The sequence below is a fragment of the Alosa alosa genome, chromosome 1 (genome assembly GCF_017589495.1).
Source record: "Alosa alosa isolate M-15738 ecotype Scorff River chromosome 1, AALO_Geno_1.1, whole genome shotgun sequence".
Taxonomy (NCBI): domain Eukaryota; kingdom Metazoa; phylum Chordata; class Actinopteri; order Clupeiformes; family Clupeidae; genus Alosa; species Alosa alosa.
Window position 1 is genome coordinate 37,270,408 of NC_063189.1, and position 16,373 is coordinate 37,286,780.

At 43.7% G+C, this 16,373-nt stretch overlaps 2 protein-coding genes across 6 annotated transcripts in view; one reads left to right on the forward strand and one right to left on the reverse strand.

The window, feature by feature from the left end:
* The window catches only part of galnt7 (UDP-N-acetyl-alpha-D-galactosamine: polypeptide N-acetylgalactosaminyltransferase 7), a 22,249-nt gene extending 15,054 nt beyond the window's left edge, over window positions 1-7,195 (reverse strand). Inside the window, exons 1-2 of one of the 3 annotated variants that reach the window (XM_048257920.1) lie at window positions 6,823-7,195; window positions 5,083-5,513 (exon numbers count right to left, since the gene is read on the reverse strand). In XM_048257920.1, the coding sequence (XP_048113877.1) occupies window positions 5,083-5,513; window positions 6,823-6,945 (554 nt within the window). In that variant the 5' untranslated portion in view covers window positions 6,946-7,195. Of the gene's footprint in view, window positions 1-5,082; window positions 5,514-6,256; window positions 6,320-6,822 lie in introns of those variants that run through there. The other 2 variants (XM_048257153.1, XM_048258692.1) reach the window with 2 other exon arrangements.
* On the forward strand, window positions 5,635-16,373 carry LOC125284521. 3 transcript variants are annotated; one of them, XM_048230430.1, is made up of 4 exons: window positions 14,452-14,939; window positions 15,730-15,815; window positions 15,916-16,107; window positions 16,317-16,349. In XM_048230430.1, the coding sequence occupies exons 1-4, from the start codon at window positions 14,860-14,862 to the stop codon at window positions 16,322-16,324; spliced, it is 366 nt and encodes a 121-aa protein (XP_048086387.1). In that variant the 5' UTR covers window positions 14,452-14,859; the 3' UTR covers window positions 16,325-16,349. The 3 variants fall into 3 exon arrangements, with proteins under 3 accessions (XP_048085618.1, XP_048086387.1, XP_048084837.1); XM_048229661.1 differs by lacking the exon at window positions 14,452-14,939 and adding an exon at window positions 5,635-6,107 and having other exon boundaries at window positions 15,916-16,373; XM_048228880.1 differs by having other exon boundaries at window positions 15,916-16,373.

Here is a 16,373-nt window from a genome sequence, read left to right on the forward strand (position 1 = left end):
CAATAATTCTGGAGGGTACTGTACATATTATGTGCACATGCCTCCACATGTAGTCCACTGAAATATGCTAAATGCACAGCTATGAAAAGACCTTACCATACCACAATATCATCAATATTGTAATATGGCAAATTCACATTGCATAACAGTAAATGAGATACTCTACGACAGCGGTTCCTAAACTTTTTTCCCGCGTACCACCACCTACATCCTGACTCAGCTTGTGTACCCCCACCATCCAACACATAAAAACGAAACACATTCTATTGATGCATTCCAGACATCATGTTTAATTAGCCGCCCTACATGATAACAAATAACAAAATCAAAACGTGCAACTGATCTATGAGCTTTCACACTAAGGCTACGTTTACACGTGGCCGGCTATTTTCATAGACGGACATTTCACCCTCTCCTTTTCGAAAATAACATTGTGCACACCTGTCAGTTTTCAGAAAAGTTTTTGTTTACCCTAACCCGTGTATACCGTCAAGAGCATGCCAAACCTGTAGGTGGCAGTGTAACGACAAGCTCAAGCCCACGTTAGCCAATCAGAGTCCCGAAAATAGCAACAACGGCAACAAATCACTTCCTCTTCGTCTTTTACACTGTATGCAATTGCAAACAGACAAAAAGAGTTTGCACCAACATAAATGCAACTACTACTCTGAATGCATCCATGATCACCATAGCCAAATGAAAATGTGGCTAAAGGTTGTACGTTGGCTGCCTAAACCTCTGTTTTTGTCAGTTTACATGCAAACGTGCAACCAAAGTTTTCCAAAATCTTCACTCTGGCTGGAGTTTTTAAAAACTCTGTTTGCGGGGGGATGAAACCTCTGTTTGCCTAAAACCTAAAAAAAGTTTTTAACACTTTTCCGACATTGCCCTTCTCATCTTGCGTACCCCCTAGTGGAAGCTCATAGTTTGGGAATCCCTGCGCTACGATATAGTACATGCCAACACAGAACTCTTTCTGCAGAATTTCCGTATTGGATAGACACTCCAGATCCGGTTCCTGGCCATGCTGATCTGCCACTCTCTGTGTGCTGGACACGGGTGTCAATAACTCAGTGTACTGTTTTATGAGCAAACAGCACACCTCGAGCTCGAGAGAGTGTGTGTTTACTACCTGCCCCGTAAATGCCCATTGTGCCACACACACATTTGCACACATCCCTGAACAACAGGGGAACCTTCAACAGGGCTGGCCTTTGTTTACTGGCTGGCAATCAGCCAGAGCCAGTCTAGTGTTCTCCACCAAAAGCCTATTTGTATTTCCCTGTGGAGTCTGTTGCTTTTGGCGTGGCTGTATGTAGATAGACGTGAGTATGTGTGTGCTTAACGTGTGTGATCACCAAATGCTGTAAATACTGTAATCAGACACATGTATGTAAATGATGTATTAAGTCAAATCTGATCCACAGAAGTCCAGGATGCATCTATTGACTTTTAAAACACACATACAGACGTGGTGGATCAGTGAAAACCAGCTGGCGATGGGTTGACATCTTGACACATGATAGTAATGTACACATCTCTTTCTCACTCTGAATGCACAGAGCTTAGAGTGCCAGGCAGGGTGTTGATAAAGGACTTGCAGGGAGACTGATCTGTTCCTCTGCATGCAGCCTCTCCATCCCCAATCCCACATCCAATACCACCAACAGCCACACCTGACAACATTAGACATCCCTTATTAATTTACCGGTTGCTATGACAGCATGGCAGAAAGATCTTCAAGTCGTGGCTTCGGGACGGTTAAACACAAAACTGTTTGGCCAGGCATTGTGCAGGTGAGTACTGTTCACTTAGGCGGAGCTTGCGGTCATAAACATTTATTGGTTCAAAAAGAACAACACCGAGTGACCTCTGAAGTTCATCTACAAAAGGGAGCCATCTTTGCCTATATAAGGAGATCTGGGTGTTAATTGAAGCTAACTACACCTATGGCAAGTTGCATTGTAAGTTAGCTCTGGGGTAGCAAAGATTAAAGTGTGCTGAAGATCACAGTATCCACTCGAAGGCAGAGGACAAAACTGTGTAGAGCAAAACGTCTGCATTTCCGATTTCTTCGTCCCCGCAAGAGTTTAACAGATGCAATAATTCAAAATCCCCATGTTATTTTCCCATAGAAAAAAACTCAAGATACCGGATCTCCTCATTTGGGCAAAGATAGTAGCTTTGTAGGTGATCTTCAGAGGTCTATAAAGGTTGATCAGAAAGCAATGTAATTCAACCACAACAATGCAGCTGTTGAGTGAGAAAAAGTAAGTGTATGACAAATAAATCTGAGTGTGTTTGTATGTGTATGTGTGTGTGTGCGTGTGTGTGTGCATGAAAGCCCTGAATGAGATTGTGTGTCTGAGTGTGTGAGATAGCCCTGCCCCGCCTGCTTGCATCACAAAGACGAAGGCGTCATTACTATTAGATACCACAGTTCTGCTTATCACTTGCTGGTGACGTGGCTAGTCAGTCACATTTCAACTAAGGGATTTATGTAAGAGCAACAACAGCACTGCTGCAGTTTTTTTCTGGGGCAGGATTATGAGGCGGGAGAGACAGAATGAAATTCACATGGAAGATTTTCTAAATCCCAGCACTGGCTGACTGCTCGGAAAGACTACAGTAACTTGAGCTAAAAGTGCATTACAACAAAACCCAAACCAATCCTGTGGAAATTAGTGCACACCATCTTCACGACTCCTCTTCCACCCAGCATTAACATAGGATCCGTATGAGGATTATCCGTCTCTACGCAGTAAAATGGCCTGATCTCGCTCGCACTTTGTGGGTTGTAGACAAACAATGCAATGGAATTGAATTGGGGATGAGCCCACTTGATCTGACAATACAGATCATAATGAATACTGCAACGTGGTACATTCCGTTAGCATGCACTTCCCCATCCAGAATCAGAGTGTACTGTTTTATGAGCAAACAGCACACCTCGAGCTCGAGAGAGTGTGTGTTTACTACCTGCCCCGTAAATGCCCATTGTGCCACACACACATTTGCACACATCCCTGAACAACAGGGGAACCTTCAACAGGGCTGGCCTTTGTTTACTGGCTGGCAATCAGCCAGAGCCAGTCTAGTGTTCTCCACCAAAAGCCTATTTGTATTTCCCTGTGGAGTCTGTTGCTTTTGGCGTGGCTGTATGTAGATAGACGTGAGTATGTGTGTGCTTAACGTGTGTGATCACCAAATGCTGTAAATACTGTAATCAGACACGTATGTAAATGATGTATTAAGTCAAATCTGATCCACAGAAGTCCAGGATGCATCTATTGACTTTTAAAACACACATACAGACGTGGTGGATCAGTGAAAACCAGCTGGCGATGGGTTGACATCTTGACACATGATAGTAATGTACACATCTCTTTCTCACTCTGAATGCACAGAGCTTAGAGTGCCAGGCAGGGTGTTGATAAAGGACTTGCAGGGAGACTGATCTGTTCCTCTGCATGCAGCCTCTCCATCCCCAATCCCACATCCAATACCACCAACAGCCACACCTGACAACATTAGACATCCCTTATTAATTTACCGGTTGCTATGACAGCATGGCAGAAAGATCTTCAAGTCGTGGCTTCGGGACGGTTAAACACAAAACTGTTTGGCCAGGCATTGTGCAGGTGAGTACTGTTCACTTAGGCGGAGCTTGCGGTCATAAACATTTATTGGTTCAAAAAGAACAACACCGAGTGACCTCTGAAGTTCATCTACAAAAGGGAGCCATTTTTGCCTATATAAGGAGATCTGGGTGTTAATTGAAGCTAACTACACCTATGGCAAGTTGCATTGTAAGTTAGCTCTGGGGTAGCAAAGATTAAAGTGTGCTGAAGATCACAGTATCCACTCGAAGGCAGAGGACAAAACTGTGTAGAGCAAAACGTCTGCATTTCCGATTTCTTCGTCCCCGCAAGAGTTTAACAGATGCAATAATTCAAAATCCCCATGTTATTTTCCCATAGAAAAAAACTCAAGATACCGGATCTCCTCATTTGGGCAAAGATGGTAGCTTTGTAGGTGATCTTCAGAGGTCTATAAAGGTTGATCAGAAAGCAATGTAATTCAACCACAACAATGCAGCTGTTGAGTGAGAAAAAGTAAGTGTATGACAAATAAATCTGAGTGTGTTTGTATGTGTATGTGTGTGTGTGCGTGTGTGTGTGCATGAAAGCCCTGAATGAGATTGTGTGTCTGAGTGTGTGAGATAGCCCTGCCCCGCCTGCTTGCATCACAAAGACGAAGGCGTCATTACTATTAGATACCACAGTTCTGCTTATCACTTGCTGGTGACGTGGCTAGTCAGTCACATTTCAACTAAGGGATTTATGTAAGAGCAACAACAGCACTGCTGCAGTTTTTTTCTGGGGCAGGATTATGAGGCGGGAGAGACAGAATGAAATTCACATGGAAGATTTTCTAAATCCCAGCACTGGCTGACTGCTCGGAAAGACTACAGTAACTTGAGCTAAAAGTGCATTACAACAAAACCCAAACCAATCCTGTGGAAATTAGTGCACACCATCTTCACGACTCCTCTTCCACCCAGCATTAACATAGGATCCGTTATGAGGATTATCCGCCTCTCTCGCAGTAAAATGGCCTGATCTCGCCAAGACTTTGTGGGTTGTAGACAAACAATGCAATGGAATTGAATTGGGGATGAGCCCACTTGATCTGACAATACAGATCATAATGAATACCGCAACGTGGTACATTCCGTTAGCATGCACTTCCCCATCCAGAATCAGAGTGCGTGCCATGTGCAGGCTAAAGAGACATGGCATTAGTGCATTGCAGGCCAACTGTAAGTGTCATTCACATCAGAAACCTGTTCTATCAGTCCATCTCCCAGGCCTCACCTAGTCAGAGACACAGCTCTATTGCACTTCATTCAAAATCTCAGACACAATTAAACAAAAACCTCAGACACAATTAAACAAAAACCTCTAATTGAAAGGATAAGAGAGTTAAGTAATTAAAACTACATGCATAAAACTGATCACTGGCTGACTGAGCATTTGCTTTCAGTGTCTAAATAAACTAAAAGTATAACAACCAACTCACTCTTCATGTCGCAATTCATTGATGGTCCTGTCCAGCGAGATCATGTCACTGGCAACCATATTGAAACCGAACTCCTTGACGCTGGCCTGGATGGCTGACTTGTATTCTGCTCCCAGCACAAACGGCTTGGCCCCCTCGCCAGGTCCACCCTGCACCCCCTGGGGCTCTGGCTCTTTCGGCTCCAGGTTGCCCAGGATGCCCCGTTTGAGTACAGGGTCCGAGTAGACATGCGTCTGGGGCTTGAAGGTGACGTACTGCTTCTGGATGACATTCTGTTGGTTTTGCGCCTTCGCTTGCTGCTTGTCCTCACCATTTTTCTGCCGGATGGAGTCCAAGTCAACCTCAACACCCTCTACATGTGGCCAGGGCACTACGGGCTTGAACTGGTTGGCTGCAGCGTCGTTTTTCTGGGGCTCAGCCTCCCTGGAGTCCTGTGGTTCAGAGGTGATGGTGACAAAGTGTACTTTTGCAACAATGTATTTATAATAATATGCAATCCACGTATTTAAAAACAAAACATACTTCAAAACATTATCTCACTTATCACCTATGCCTGGACACGTGTTCACAACCATTGCCTGAGCCGTCCTAACGTCAACCCAACGCTACCACTTTTCATAAGGAAGATGCCTTGATATATATGTAGTAAGTGCTTCAGGCTGTAGTGTAGTAGGCTACATGCATGTCAGTTGAAGACATGCACATTGTAAAGAAATTGACATTGCAGGCACAACTGTTGGACATTGCAAATAACATCCCACTTGCTGTTCATCCCACGAATGAGTATTTGCAGCAGTGCTCATTCAATTGGCCTACTCTCACGAATGTTTCCTGGTTACTTTCAGCAAGTTAGCCTAAATAAAGAATGCACTGGTTTGAAAACAGGTTAGTAAGTTGAATGCCACGTGTCTTACTCTAATCTCAAATTCTGATTTTACCAGTATAACTAGTCAAGCTAGATGTCCAACAAGAAAATCGCGTGAAACCATTATGGACGTTCTGTATGACAGCTTCCTTCACCTTAGGTAACGTTGGCTTCAATTACATTAATGTTGCTTGTTGGCAAAATTTACCAGAACCCGTATTATTACAATCGCTCTGATTTAACCCATCGCTAGCTTGCTTGCTAGTAAACGGAGGTTTCTAACTGGCTGCAAGGAGTGAAATATCATACCTTTATTTGGTATCCTGATATCAATTTAATCTTATAAAATGACAACATTAGTTAATGTTAAACACCAGGCTCCATTATCACATGTATGGCTTTCTGGACATCAATTAAATTACATACATATGAGCTAGCGTTAGCATAAACCTTCCGGGTTTGAATGATATTGCTGTCCAAGCAATTGTAAGATAATATTGAGCCAGGCAGAGAGAGAAGCAGGGGCAACTAACGATAACGTTAGCAAGCTAGTCTGAATAGTTTAGCCTCCAGATGTCACCAATACTATTAAACCGTTTCAACCTATTCACAAGCATGTTATATCAAACTATGCTAATGCGATTTAATAATAACGTCAACATCATTGCTGTTCATGTCAACATACTAACGTTAGCCAGCTATCTCCATGACAACGATTTGGCTAACCTGCTAGCTCGCAACATATCACCCATAGCTAAAATGCTTGCATGAACTGCAGAGGATTTTTATTTTTAAGTTAGCTAACGTTACCATCAGCTAACTTATCATACGTGAAATGAACATAGTGAATTATGGTAAGCAATGGAAATACATACCACTTTACCACCAAACGGCTCATCGCTTGTTTTAGGTGAGAGGGAAGACCAGAGTACGACCAAACCTAAAAATGTGCCAATGACTAATATACTGCGCAGAATAAATCCAATTTTTAACCTCATTTTGCAAATATAGTGGTGATATGACGTGGAGCTAGCAGCTAGCTAACCAGCTAGCAATGACTACTTGGTGACTCCCAGCTCGAGCCCCCTATCCTGTTCCTCGTTGAGTTGCAGTGCTGCGCCTCTGTGGTTCGAATCCCTCTCAGCCAGTCATGCTGCCTCCTCAATTAGTCATGCCGCCCTTCCAGCAAAACTTTTTTTCTTTCTCTGAGAAGCAGGCTGACGTACTGATGGGCCTTGAACAATGGCATTTTATCAGCTCGTTATCCCTTTAACTGACTGACACACACACACACACGGATATAGTCATTTGCCCAATCTGTGAAATGTTATGGCCTTCTGGGTCTATCAATATCATGTTTGAAACAAATTGTGTGAATTATCCCCGTGTTTGGTCCTACTGTGGTTCTTTGGTTTCCAGATCAGGGTAAGTGTTTGACATGTCTGTGTAGGCTATGCCTACCTCATTGGAATTATTGACTAGAGTTATGTTAAATGCTCAAAGCCTACTTTGCAGACACTTTTGTCCAAAGAAACGTAGGCCCAGAACAATATAAAGCACAGGGTTCCAACGGGTCATGGAATTTCTGGAATATCAAAGTCAGGGAATTTTATCATTTTTGGGGCAAAGTTATGACATATCATGGCATTTTATTGTAGCAGTTTACAATTTACTTGGCAAAAAACATTAATACAAATATTTCCGTACAGAACTAGCTTTACTGCTTGCTTCAGTATCCAGAACTTTGTTTATTCAATGTCCATTCATCTCCCTCTCTAGAAAAGTAAATGACTGCACGGCTGCTCTGAACTCATTGGTCGGTATATGTACCATTCATTAGTAGGCCTAAGTCTTGGAAATTCAAGATTTTTGTCAGGGAAATGTCATGGAATTTTACATTTGACTTAGAGTGGGAACCCTGTAACTGTTTGACATCTGTGCACCTCAAATGATTACATTGGAATTTAGTATTGACTAGGTGTGTTTAATGTTTATAGTAGGTAGGCCTATTGACTAGGTGTATTTAATGCTCATACTTGGCAGACACTTTTGTCCAAAGAAACACACAACAATATCATAAACACTATGCGAATGTAACAAGGTGATACATAGGAAGGGCCAAGGGGCCAATCACAGTAGCCTGACTACACCACCCTAAAGCCTAATGAGTCAGGGAATCTTTAAGAGCTTGTACCGCTTTCAGGTTTGTAACTACACGGTGGAGACATGAATTCCAGAAAAAAACAATATTTATTAAGACAAAGGGTTGGGCAGTGGGGATCTGAGGGTGGCAACTATGGACGTCCACACATATTTTACGTGCAAGCATAAAGAAAAGCTCACCTATTACACAGCAAAGGCACACCACAAAGCGATAAGCAATACACAAAACCACACCACACGTATGCTCAGAGTAGCCCCCCTCAGAGCCACCTCCCTACTAAATAAACATAAAAGTTACAAACAGAAGGACAAGACAGGCAACACAAAAACCAAACATAAAATAACCAAAGCAAAACCAAGACAAGACAGCAGCACGACCCGTGTTCCCCATCAGCATGACTGTACTGCCTAAAAGAACAGAACAAAGAAGATTAAACAAAGAACACACCACAATATACATAACATAAAACCACAAATGTTTATGGGGAGACAGTAGGGGTGTGACTTTCGAAACCGACGTCTCGAATCAGTGTCGAGGCTTCGAAGCACAAGTGTTTCGAAACACTGCTTCGAAACGTGGTACAAAACAGCCATGTCATGTGATCACTGCTTCGAAACATCGTTCAAAATCCCTATGTCATGTGACCAAAGTTAAGTGAACCTTCGGTGCCTCTCACCGGTGTCGGCAGGCGTGCCCGCACGTTCAATTAACAGTGTAGCTTTCTCTTATGCAATAACCATGATGGTGTAGTGGTTAGTGAGGTTGTTTTTTGCACGGTAGCCCAGGCTTCTCAAATGTGGTTCTATCCCCGTTTGATTTGTAAGGTATTGTTTCAGATCGTATCTGTTTATGTTTTCTTACTTCACCATTAACCACACAGTTTCAACTAAACTCTCAGAATGGTCAAAAATCAAGAGTTTTTATAAGAAGAAAGTGATTTAGAGAACACATAGTGGCAGCAATAAGACTCCCTTTATTGTGACTTCATGTGGTCTCCCATCCAGTAATTGACCAAGGGCATGCTGCTTAGCTTTTGACAAAGACTAAACACAAGTAACACAGCGAGCCACGAACTTTAAAGACTGCATCTCTAATACGAAGCATTTGACAGATTTGTTTCACCCTAAACAGCTCTGAGGTGTCGGAATTGTTTCAAAGCTTCGGAACAATTCGGCACAATTGCTTCAACGTTTCAATGTTTCATAAAGCCTCGCTTTGCCCATCCCTAGGAGACAGCATACCTGACGGTAGCAGCCAGGGGCTACACCAGTGGAGTCTACATTGCTACTGGCTGCTGCCCCTCTTAAGTAGCACTCCACTGGTGCCAGATTGATCAAATGCCTATGCCCCGCCCCCTTCATTAGTACTTCCAGGTGCTATGGGGAAATAGCAGGCAGAGAAGGTCTACCTGCTACACCTACATTATTATATATAGTATAAGTAGGCCTATACTCTTTTGATCCCGTGAGGGAAATTTGGTCTCTGTATGTATCCCAATCCGTGAATTAGTGAACAGTGAACACACAGTGAGGTGAAGCACACACTAATCCCGGTGTTATACGGTAACTGGCTTTCATGTTAACTGGCTGGACTGTTTACTTTGCCTCTGGAGTTAACGTAACCGCCCCCTTCCCTGGCAGGTGTGTTCAGCTGATGATTTAGCCTCCGATACCTGGCCGCAGATTCGTCTGTTTAACTGAAGTTCAAATAGACATTTTTGTGATGCTCCACTTTGTTGTTTAATAAAGCTTTACAACACGATGTGTCGGCGTTGGAAGTGTCAGGTTGTCTGTAGTAGGCTAGGCTACATGCGCTGGACCATGAATATGCCACCAAATAAATAAAACTAAATAAACTCAACGTGGGTCTCGAACCACTACTAAATTAAACTGCTTGCATGATAACCTCACATTTATCTGCTTGCGCCACTAACCAAGCGGACACAACCATTGGCCATACTTATTTACTAGGCCTACAAGTAAAATAGGTCATCTAGTATGTTATTGTGTTTGTAGCAGGTTAACACAGTGGATCATGGTAACTGGCTACTGTGTTATCTTGCTGCATTGCCCAAGCCATTTAGACCTTCAAAGTATAGCCTAGGATTAATGTTTTTTACGTTTCACTGACTGCTGGTCAGGCTGCCCGCGGCCACCTAGTCTATATTCAGCCTAAATTGAGGAAGCATTGCTTGTCTAAAAATGTATACATTTAAAATAAACTGTGAATGGCGAGGATTGAACCCGTAGGCTAATCTAAAAAAAACATTGTCAACGCATCAACATGTTGAGCCACATGCAACTTATCACTTGATAAGAAATAAATTATTAAAATATATATAAATCCAATACATCTCAAACCTATGTTAACATGTCAAAACACGAACCTAAATAGCCTAGGCCTACGTATCTTGTGATATTTTATATTACAAATCTTTTGTGATATGTAACATTTTGTGTAAAATGAAGACATAGACTTCTCCTGCACATTGTGCGTTTCAATGCGTGTTTCACGTTTGTTGTGATATGCATCAGGTGCAGCTTATAGTTCTAGTTTTGTCATTCGAGTTCGAATCTCATAGTTGAACTTTTTTATTTTATTTATTTGCTGGCGTTCATAATAAGACACTTCAAGTAGAGGCGGCCACAGCCTGGTAGCAATCAGTGAAACGTTTGTAAACTGAATCATAATAGGCTACTTTGGGCAACATTGCAAGATAACACAGTAGCCAGTCACCATAACCTCCAAAACACAATAACATGCTGACCTCATTTACTAGTAGGCCTAGTATTACCAATTTCGCTTGGAAGTGTCAACTGGTTAGTGGTGCAAGCATGTTGGTGTCAGGTTATCATGCAAGCAGTTTAATTTAGTGGTTTGAGACCCACGTGGAGTTTATTTACTTTTATTTATTTGGTAGCATATTCATGGTCCAGCGCATGTAGCCTACTACAGACAACCTGACACTTCCAACGCCGACACATCGTGTTGTAAAGCTTTATTAAACAACAAAGTGGAGCATCACAAACATTTCTATTTGAACTTCAGTTAAACAGACGAATCTGCGGCCAGGTATCGGAGGCTAAATCATCAGCTAAACACATCTGCAAAAGAAGGGGGCGGTTACGTTAACTCCAGAGGCAAAGTAAACAGTCCAGCCAGTTACCGTATAACACCGGTCGCAGTGAGCTGCCTGCAACAACAGCGGCGCTCGGGGAGCAGGGGTTAAGTGCCTTCTGGTCAGCGTTCGAACCGGCAACCCTCTGGTTACAAGTCCGAAGCGCTAACCAGTAGGCCACGGCTGCCCGCACATTGATTAAAATCAATAGTTTAAGGTATGTCAAATAGCCTACATTAATAAGTCAAGTCAAATCAATTTATTAGCACATTTTATGTAACAGGGTTGACCCAAAGTGCTTTAGGCTTACAAATGATTAAATATGAATAATAACAACATTTCACCTGTGACCGGGGGTCTCTCTGGGGAGGCAGCTCCCAGGACGACTACACCGGCATTCTGTTCAGTTCTGCAACCGATGGCTGGTTGGGCCCATAGGGTGCAGCAGTTCTCTCCTTTCCTCTAATATCCTGTTTAGAACATTGAATGAGGGGCAATAGAGCTCAACAGTAACCGCCCACTCCGATTCTGGAACTTAATTAAGGCATAAAATCATAACTGTCCAAGGTAGACTTAAAACCAGCCGGCATGATTAAGCGACAGCCTAAAGCAAGGGCTAAAACTGTTTTTATACAGATTTGACTGTTGAACTCTATGGTGGGAAAGCTTTCTTCTAGCTTTCTGCTAATGAATGACGTCATTGACACATTTGAAAGGCTTTTTAGAACAAATAAGTGACTCAAAAAATAGTTTGGAAAGATCGAAATAGTTTCGAAAGATCGTACCTGTCAAACTCTCAAAGGTGACAAAGTAGAAAAAGCTGGTGGGCCGATTGGCCTACACACTTCTGCCATCTAGTTTCCACTGGATTTTTTGATTGTCGGTGCCAGTTAAATAGTAAACGATTATTAATGCTAACCGGGAGCTAGTTCTGATGTACGCGGGCGGAGGAGGGCGTTAGAACTTGCTCACAACCAACCAGTCACAACCTAACGTGATGGTCATTTTCACGTGTGATTCATGCGTGGTTTCAGTGGTCTATAAATGTAAATCGTTTGCAAGGTTCAGCCTCTTTTCAACATGACTTAACTTTGGTTTGACTGTGCGAGTTGTGCGGCTGTTATTAAGATATTTTGAAAAAGAAAGAAATTGCCGACGAAGACACTAAAGACATGACGAGATGAGATTTTTTTCAAGAATAACAGATAATGATAAGCAGACTAGGAATCAGAGGCTGAATCGTATTGAGTCGATAGCTTTATTTTGCATGACCTTGATCAGAACAGTAACGTTTTCAGTATTAACAACCTGTCAAACATGATGATTTCACGCAGGGTTAGTGCTACCTCCGTAGACAGGCTCTGGTGTCACAAACTCCATTTCGGTGAAGACAAACTATGAAACATTGCCGTTGCTATGCGACCTTGACTGGGGGAGTTGCGGCGTCTGAAGCGTGCATTAGCTTAGTGCTTCTTACTGATATTTCTACTTTAACGGCACCGACAATCAAAAAACCCAGTGGAAACTAGATGGCAGAAGTGTGTAGGCCAATCGGCCCACCATTTTTTTCTACTTCGCCACCTACAGATGTTTTACCAGTATGATATATCGAAACGCCATGTTATTTCCCATAGACATTCGACGCCCGGACGTTGGATGGATACGGAAGTTATGGAGGCGGGACTTATTCTGGAGAGGTCTATAAGAGACGGTTGATAAAGTTAACTATAGAATCTTTGGGTCTATTCTAAAACAGATAGTTCCGGTCCTTGATTATGATTGGCTGAATTGTGTTCGTTGCCGTTGTAAAATCCAGCACAAACATACACCTTGACTGCATTTTGTGCTATATTACTGCACAACATGATACAAAACAGCCGCTGCGTCTCAACGTTGCTTGACAACATTCTGATAGAGGAAATATATTTCTTGGCAGAAGAATGATTATCTATAAATAAATAGTTCATTTCTCGTTGCTGTCCCTTTATTTTGTGAAATCTTTCCAGATATATGTAGTAACTGTTTTAGAAAAGCAATAGCCTAAGTCACTTAGTCCGGCCATGGGTGGGCCAATGTGTCTTGTGGGAAATTGTCACCCAGGGACGGACTGGGACTAAAAAAATGCCCTGGACTTTATTCCAAATGGGCCCACTACCATTCGCATGCACACACACATTAGCTGTCTATCATGATACAGTCTCACAATCTTATTATGCCAGTGCAAGCATCACAGTCAGTCAGATTTTACAAAAAATATTATTTATTGTTTAATTATTATTTTGCCTCGTGCCTTCATTCATACAAGCAGCCTAACTAACAGGGACGTCAGAAAAGTGACGATGCCTCTTTGCCTGCATCGCAGCCAGACCCTCCTACCTCTCCTCTGAACAGGGAGGTGGATGTGGTTTCTCTTGCTGCCACTGATTCTCTGTTTCCTCTGGACACAGATGAGTTTTCGCTTCCAGAGGATCATGCTTTTGACTCTTCTGCAACAGAGAGTGGCAGGGAGTCAGAGGACTCGATCTGGCGAAGCTCAATGTGGAACCTCTTCCCCAGGCTATGATACAGACGAACCGCCTCTGCCGCCTCTCCGTGCGCAGCAATGACCTGTTTGTTCCACACTGTGAAGACTTTATAAAGATGTTTGCTGAGGCTTTGAAGGATGCGAACACTAGCAGGATGGATCGCCCCACTAGACTGTTAGCGTCCATGGCAGAACCGGGCTCTGCAGGCCTGGGCCCTATGCCTCCAGTGGAAGCGGCAGTGGTCTCCTTGGTCATCTCACCTGACGAGGCTCTTCGCGCTGACCCACGGTGCCCTAGCCCTGAATGTAGGCGTACCGACAACTTAGTGTGCAGAGCGTATAACACACAGGCGACGATTGGACGGGTCCTTAACACAACACTGCAGCCATCCTCAGATGCAGCAGCTTCTGAGTTAGTTGATACAGCACTTCAGGGTGTGGGAGCCCTGGCTAAGCAGTGTGGGAAATCAATGGGGCTGCTACTTCAAGCCCGTAGGCAGATTTGGATAGCACAGTCCCCTCTTCCAGATGCAGCTAGGAATGTGTTGCGCCAGCTGCCTCTGGCCCCCGGCCAGGTGTTTGGCCCAGCTGCGCAGGAGGCTTTGAACTGCCGCAAACTTGCGTCTGAAACTCGCTCTCAGCATGTGAAACCGAGAGTAGTTTTCAAGCGTCCACCTCTGCCGCCACCACCTACGTTTCGTGGCGCCCCCTCTTACCGCCGACATACTGCTGCCAACCAACAACCATATAGGAGACAGGCGGAGCACAGTTTTGCTCAACGTGGAGTGCGAGGCAGACCCACGCAGTCCTTTCATAGGACAGACCGGGCTGCTTATGGCCATCCCCCCAAACCTACACAGCGTGCACAGACACGAGACTGAGGGTGCATGGCCGGCGGCAGGGTGTTTCACTCAAGGCTAAAGACCAGCGGGCGCTGAGGTCTTTTCTCCTCAGGGGGGTTCCCCTGGGGCCACCTCCAGCAAGGAGGGAGGTCATCACCACGAACGCCAGCCAGCACGGCTGGGGCGGGGTTTGGAACCATCAGGGAATACACGGCGTATGGCGGGGCAGGCTTCAGGCCTACCACATCAATTATCTGGAGCTACATGCAGTATGGCTTACACTGCAGAACTTCAAAGAACAGTTGGAACACAAACATGTTCTTCTGGACTCTTCGAATATACAGGTACCCCAACCCACTTTTAAACCCAAATCCAAATTTTTTCCCCCTCAGTAGTAATGCATGTTTGAATGCCTTTGTGAAAAAAGTAAATCATGACGTGGAAAAATTGCTGAACACTAAACCAAGTACAACTCCTAACCTATCCCGTGGGGAATGTGAAGCGCTGAAATTGCTTAGAAACAATGAAAACATTGTCATTAGACAAGCTGATAAAGGGGGAGATACTGTAGTGTGGGGGATGGATGCGTACACACAAGAGGCTCTCCGACAACTCACGAACACAAGTTACTACACCCCCCTTGCCTCCAACCCCATGCCACAGGTTAGACTTGATTTAAAGAATATTTTGGATCATGCTTTGGCACACAACTGGATCAATGTCAATGAGTACAAATTCCTATTACCCTCAGACCCAAAGATAGGCATATTTTATCTCCTGCCCAAAATACACAAGGACCCTCTCACCCCACCTGGAAGGCCCATTATTAGTGGAAATGACACTATCACAGAACCAGCTTCTAAGTATATAGACTTCCACATTAAGCCTCTTACACAGTCATTACAGGCATATCTCCAGGACACTACACATGTTTTGAAAAAGCTGGGGGAAATCAATTATAATCCCAATTTTATACTGGCTACCATGGATGTGGAAGCTCTCTACACAAATATAGCCCACTCAGACGGACTGCTCTCCATCATTACCTTCAAAAAAGACCTAACAACCAGAGCCCTGATTTCATTGTGGAACTGACACGTTGGACTCTTAACAACAACTTTTTCTTATTTCAAGTTATACAGGCAGGTCATGGGAACTGCGATGGGTGCTGCATATGCTCCAAACTATGCTGGCCTCTACCTGGGCCTATGGGAGGAATGGTACGTCTTGAGTTCAAGTAACCCCTACAGACATTACATCCAGTACTATGGGCGCTACATAGATGATTTACTCATAATTTTCTCTGGTTCTGTCCAACAGCTGAACGAATTCCACCTGTACTTGAACAGCATCAACCCCAATCAACCTCAATCAACTTCCTTGATTTGAAAATCTGTGTGGACACGGAGGGGGGCCTTCACACCTCCATTTACAGGAAGCCCACCGACAGGAACACCATCCTCAGAGCAGACAGCTTCCACCCAGCCAACTTAATTTCAAACATCCCATACGGTCAGTTTCAGAGACTCCGACGAATCTGTGACTCAGACAATGATTTTGAAGTTCAGTCAACTGACATATATGAACGTTTTAAACAAAGGGGCTACAAGGACAAAACATTGAACCGTGCATTGACTAAAACAAAATCAACTGAACGAGCCAACCTCTTCAAACCCAAACCCAAGAAACCTGTGAGTAACAGAACCTTTTGCTCCCTACAGTACAGTAACCAAACCAACAAAATCAAACAACTGGGACATCTTACTAAGTGACACTGC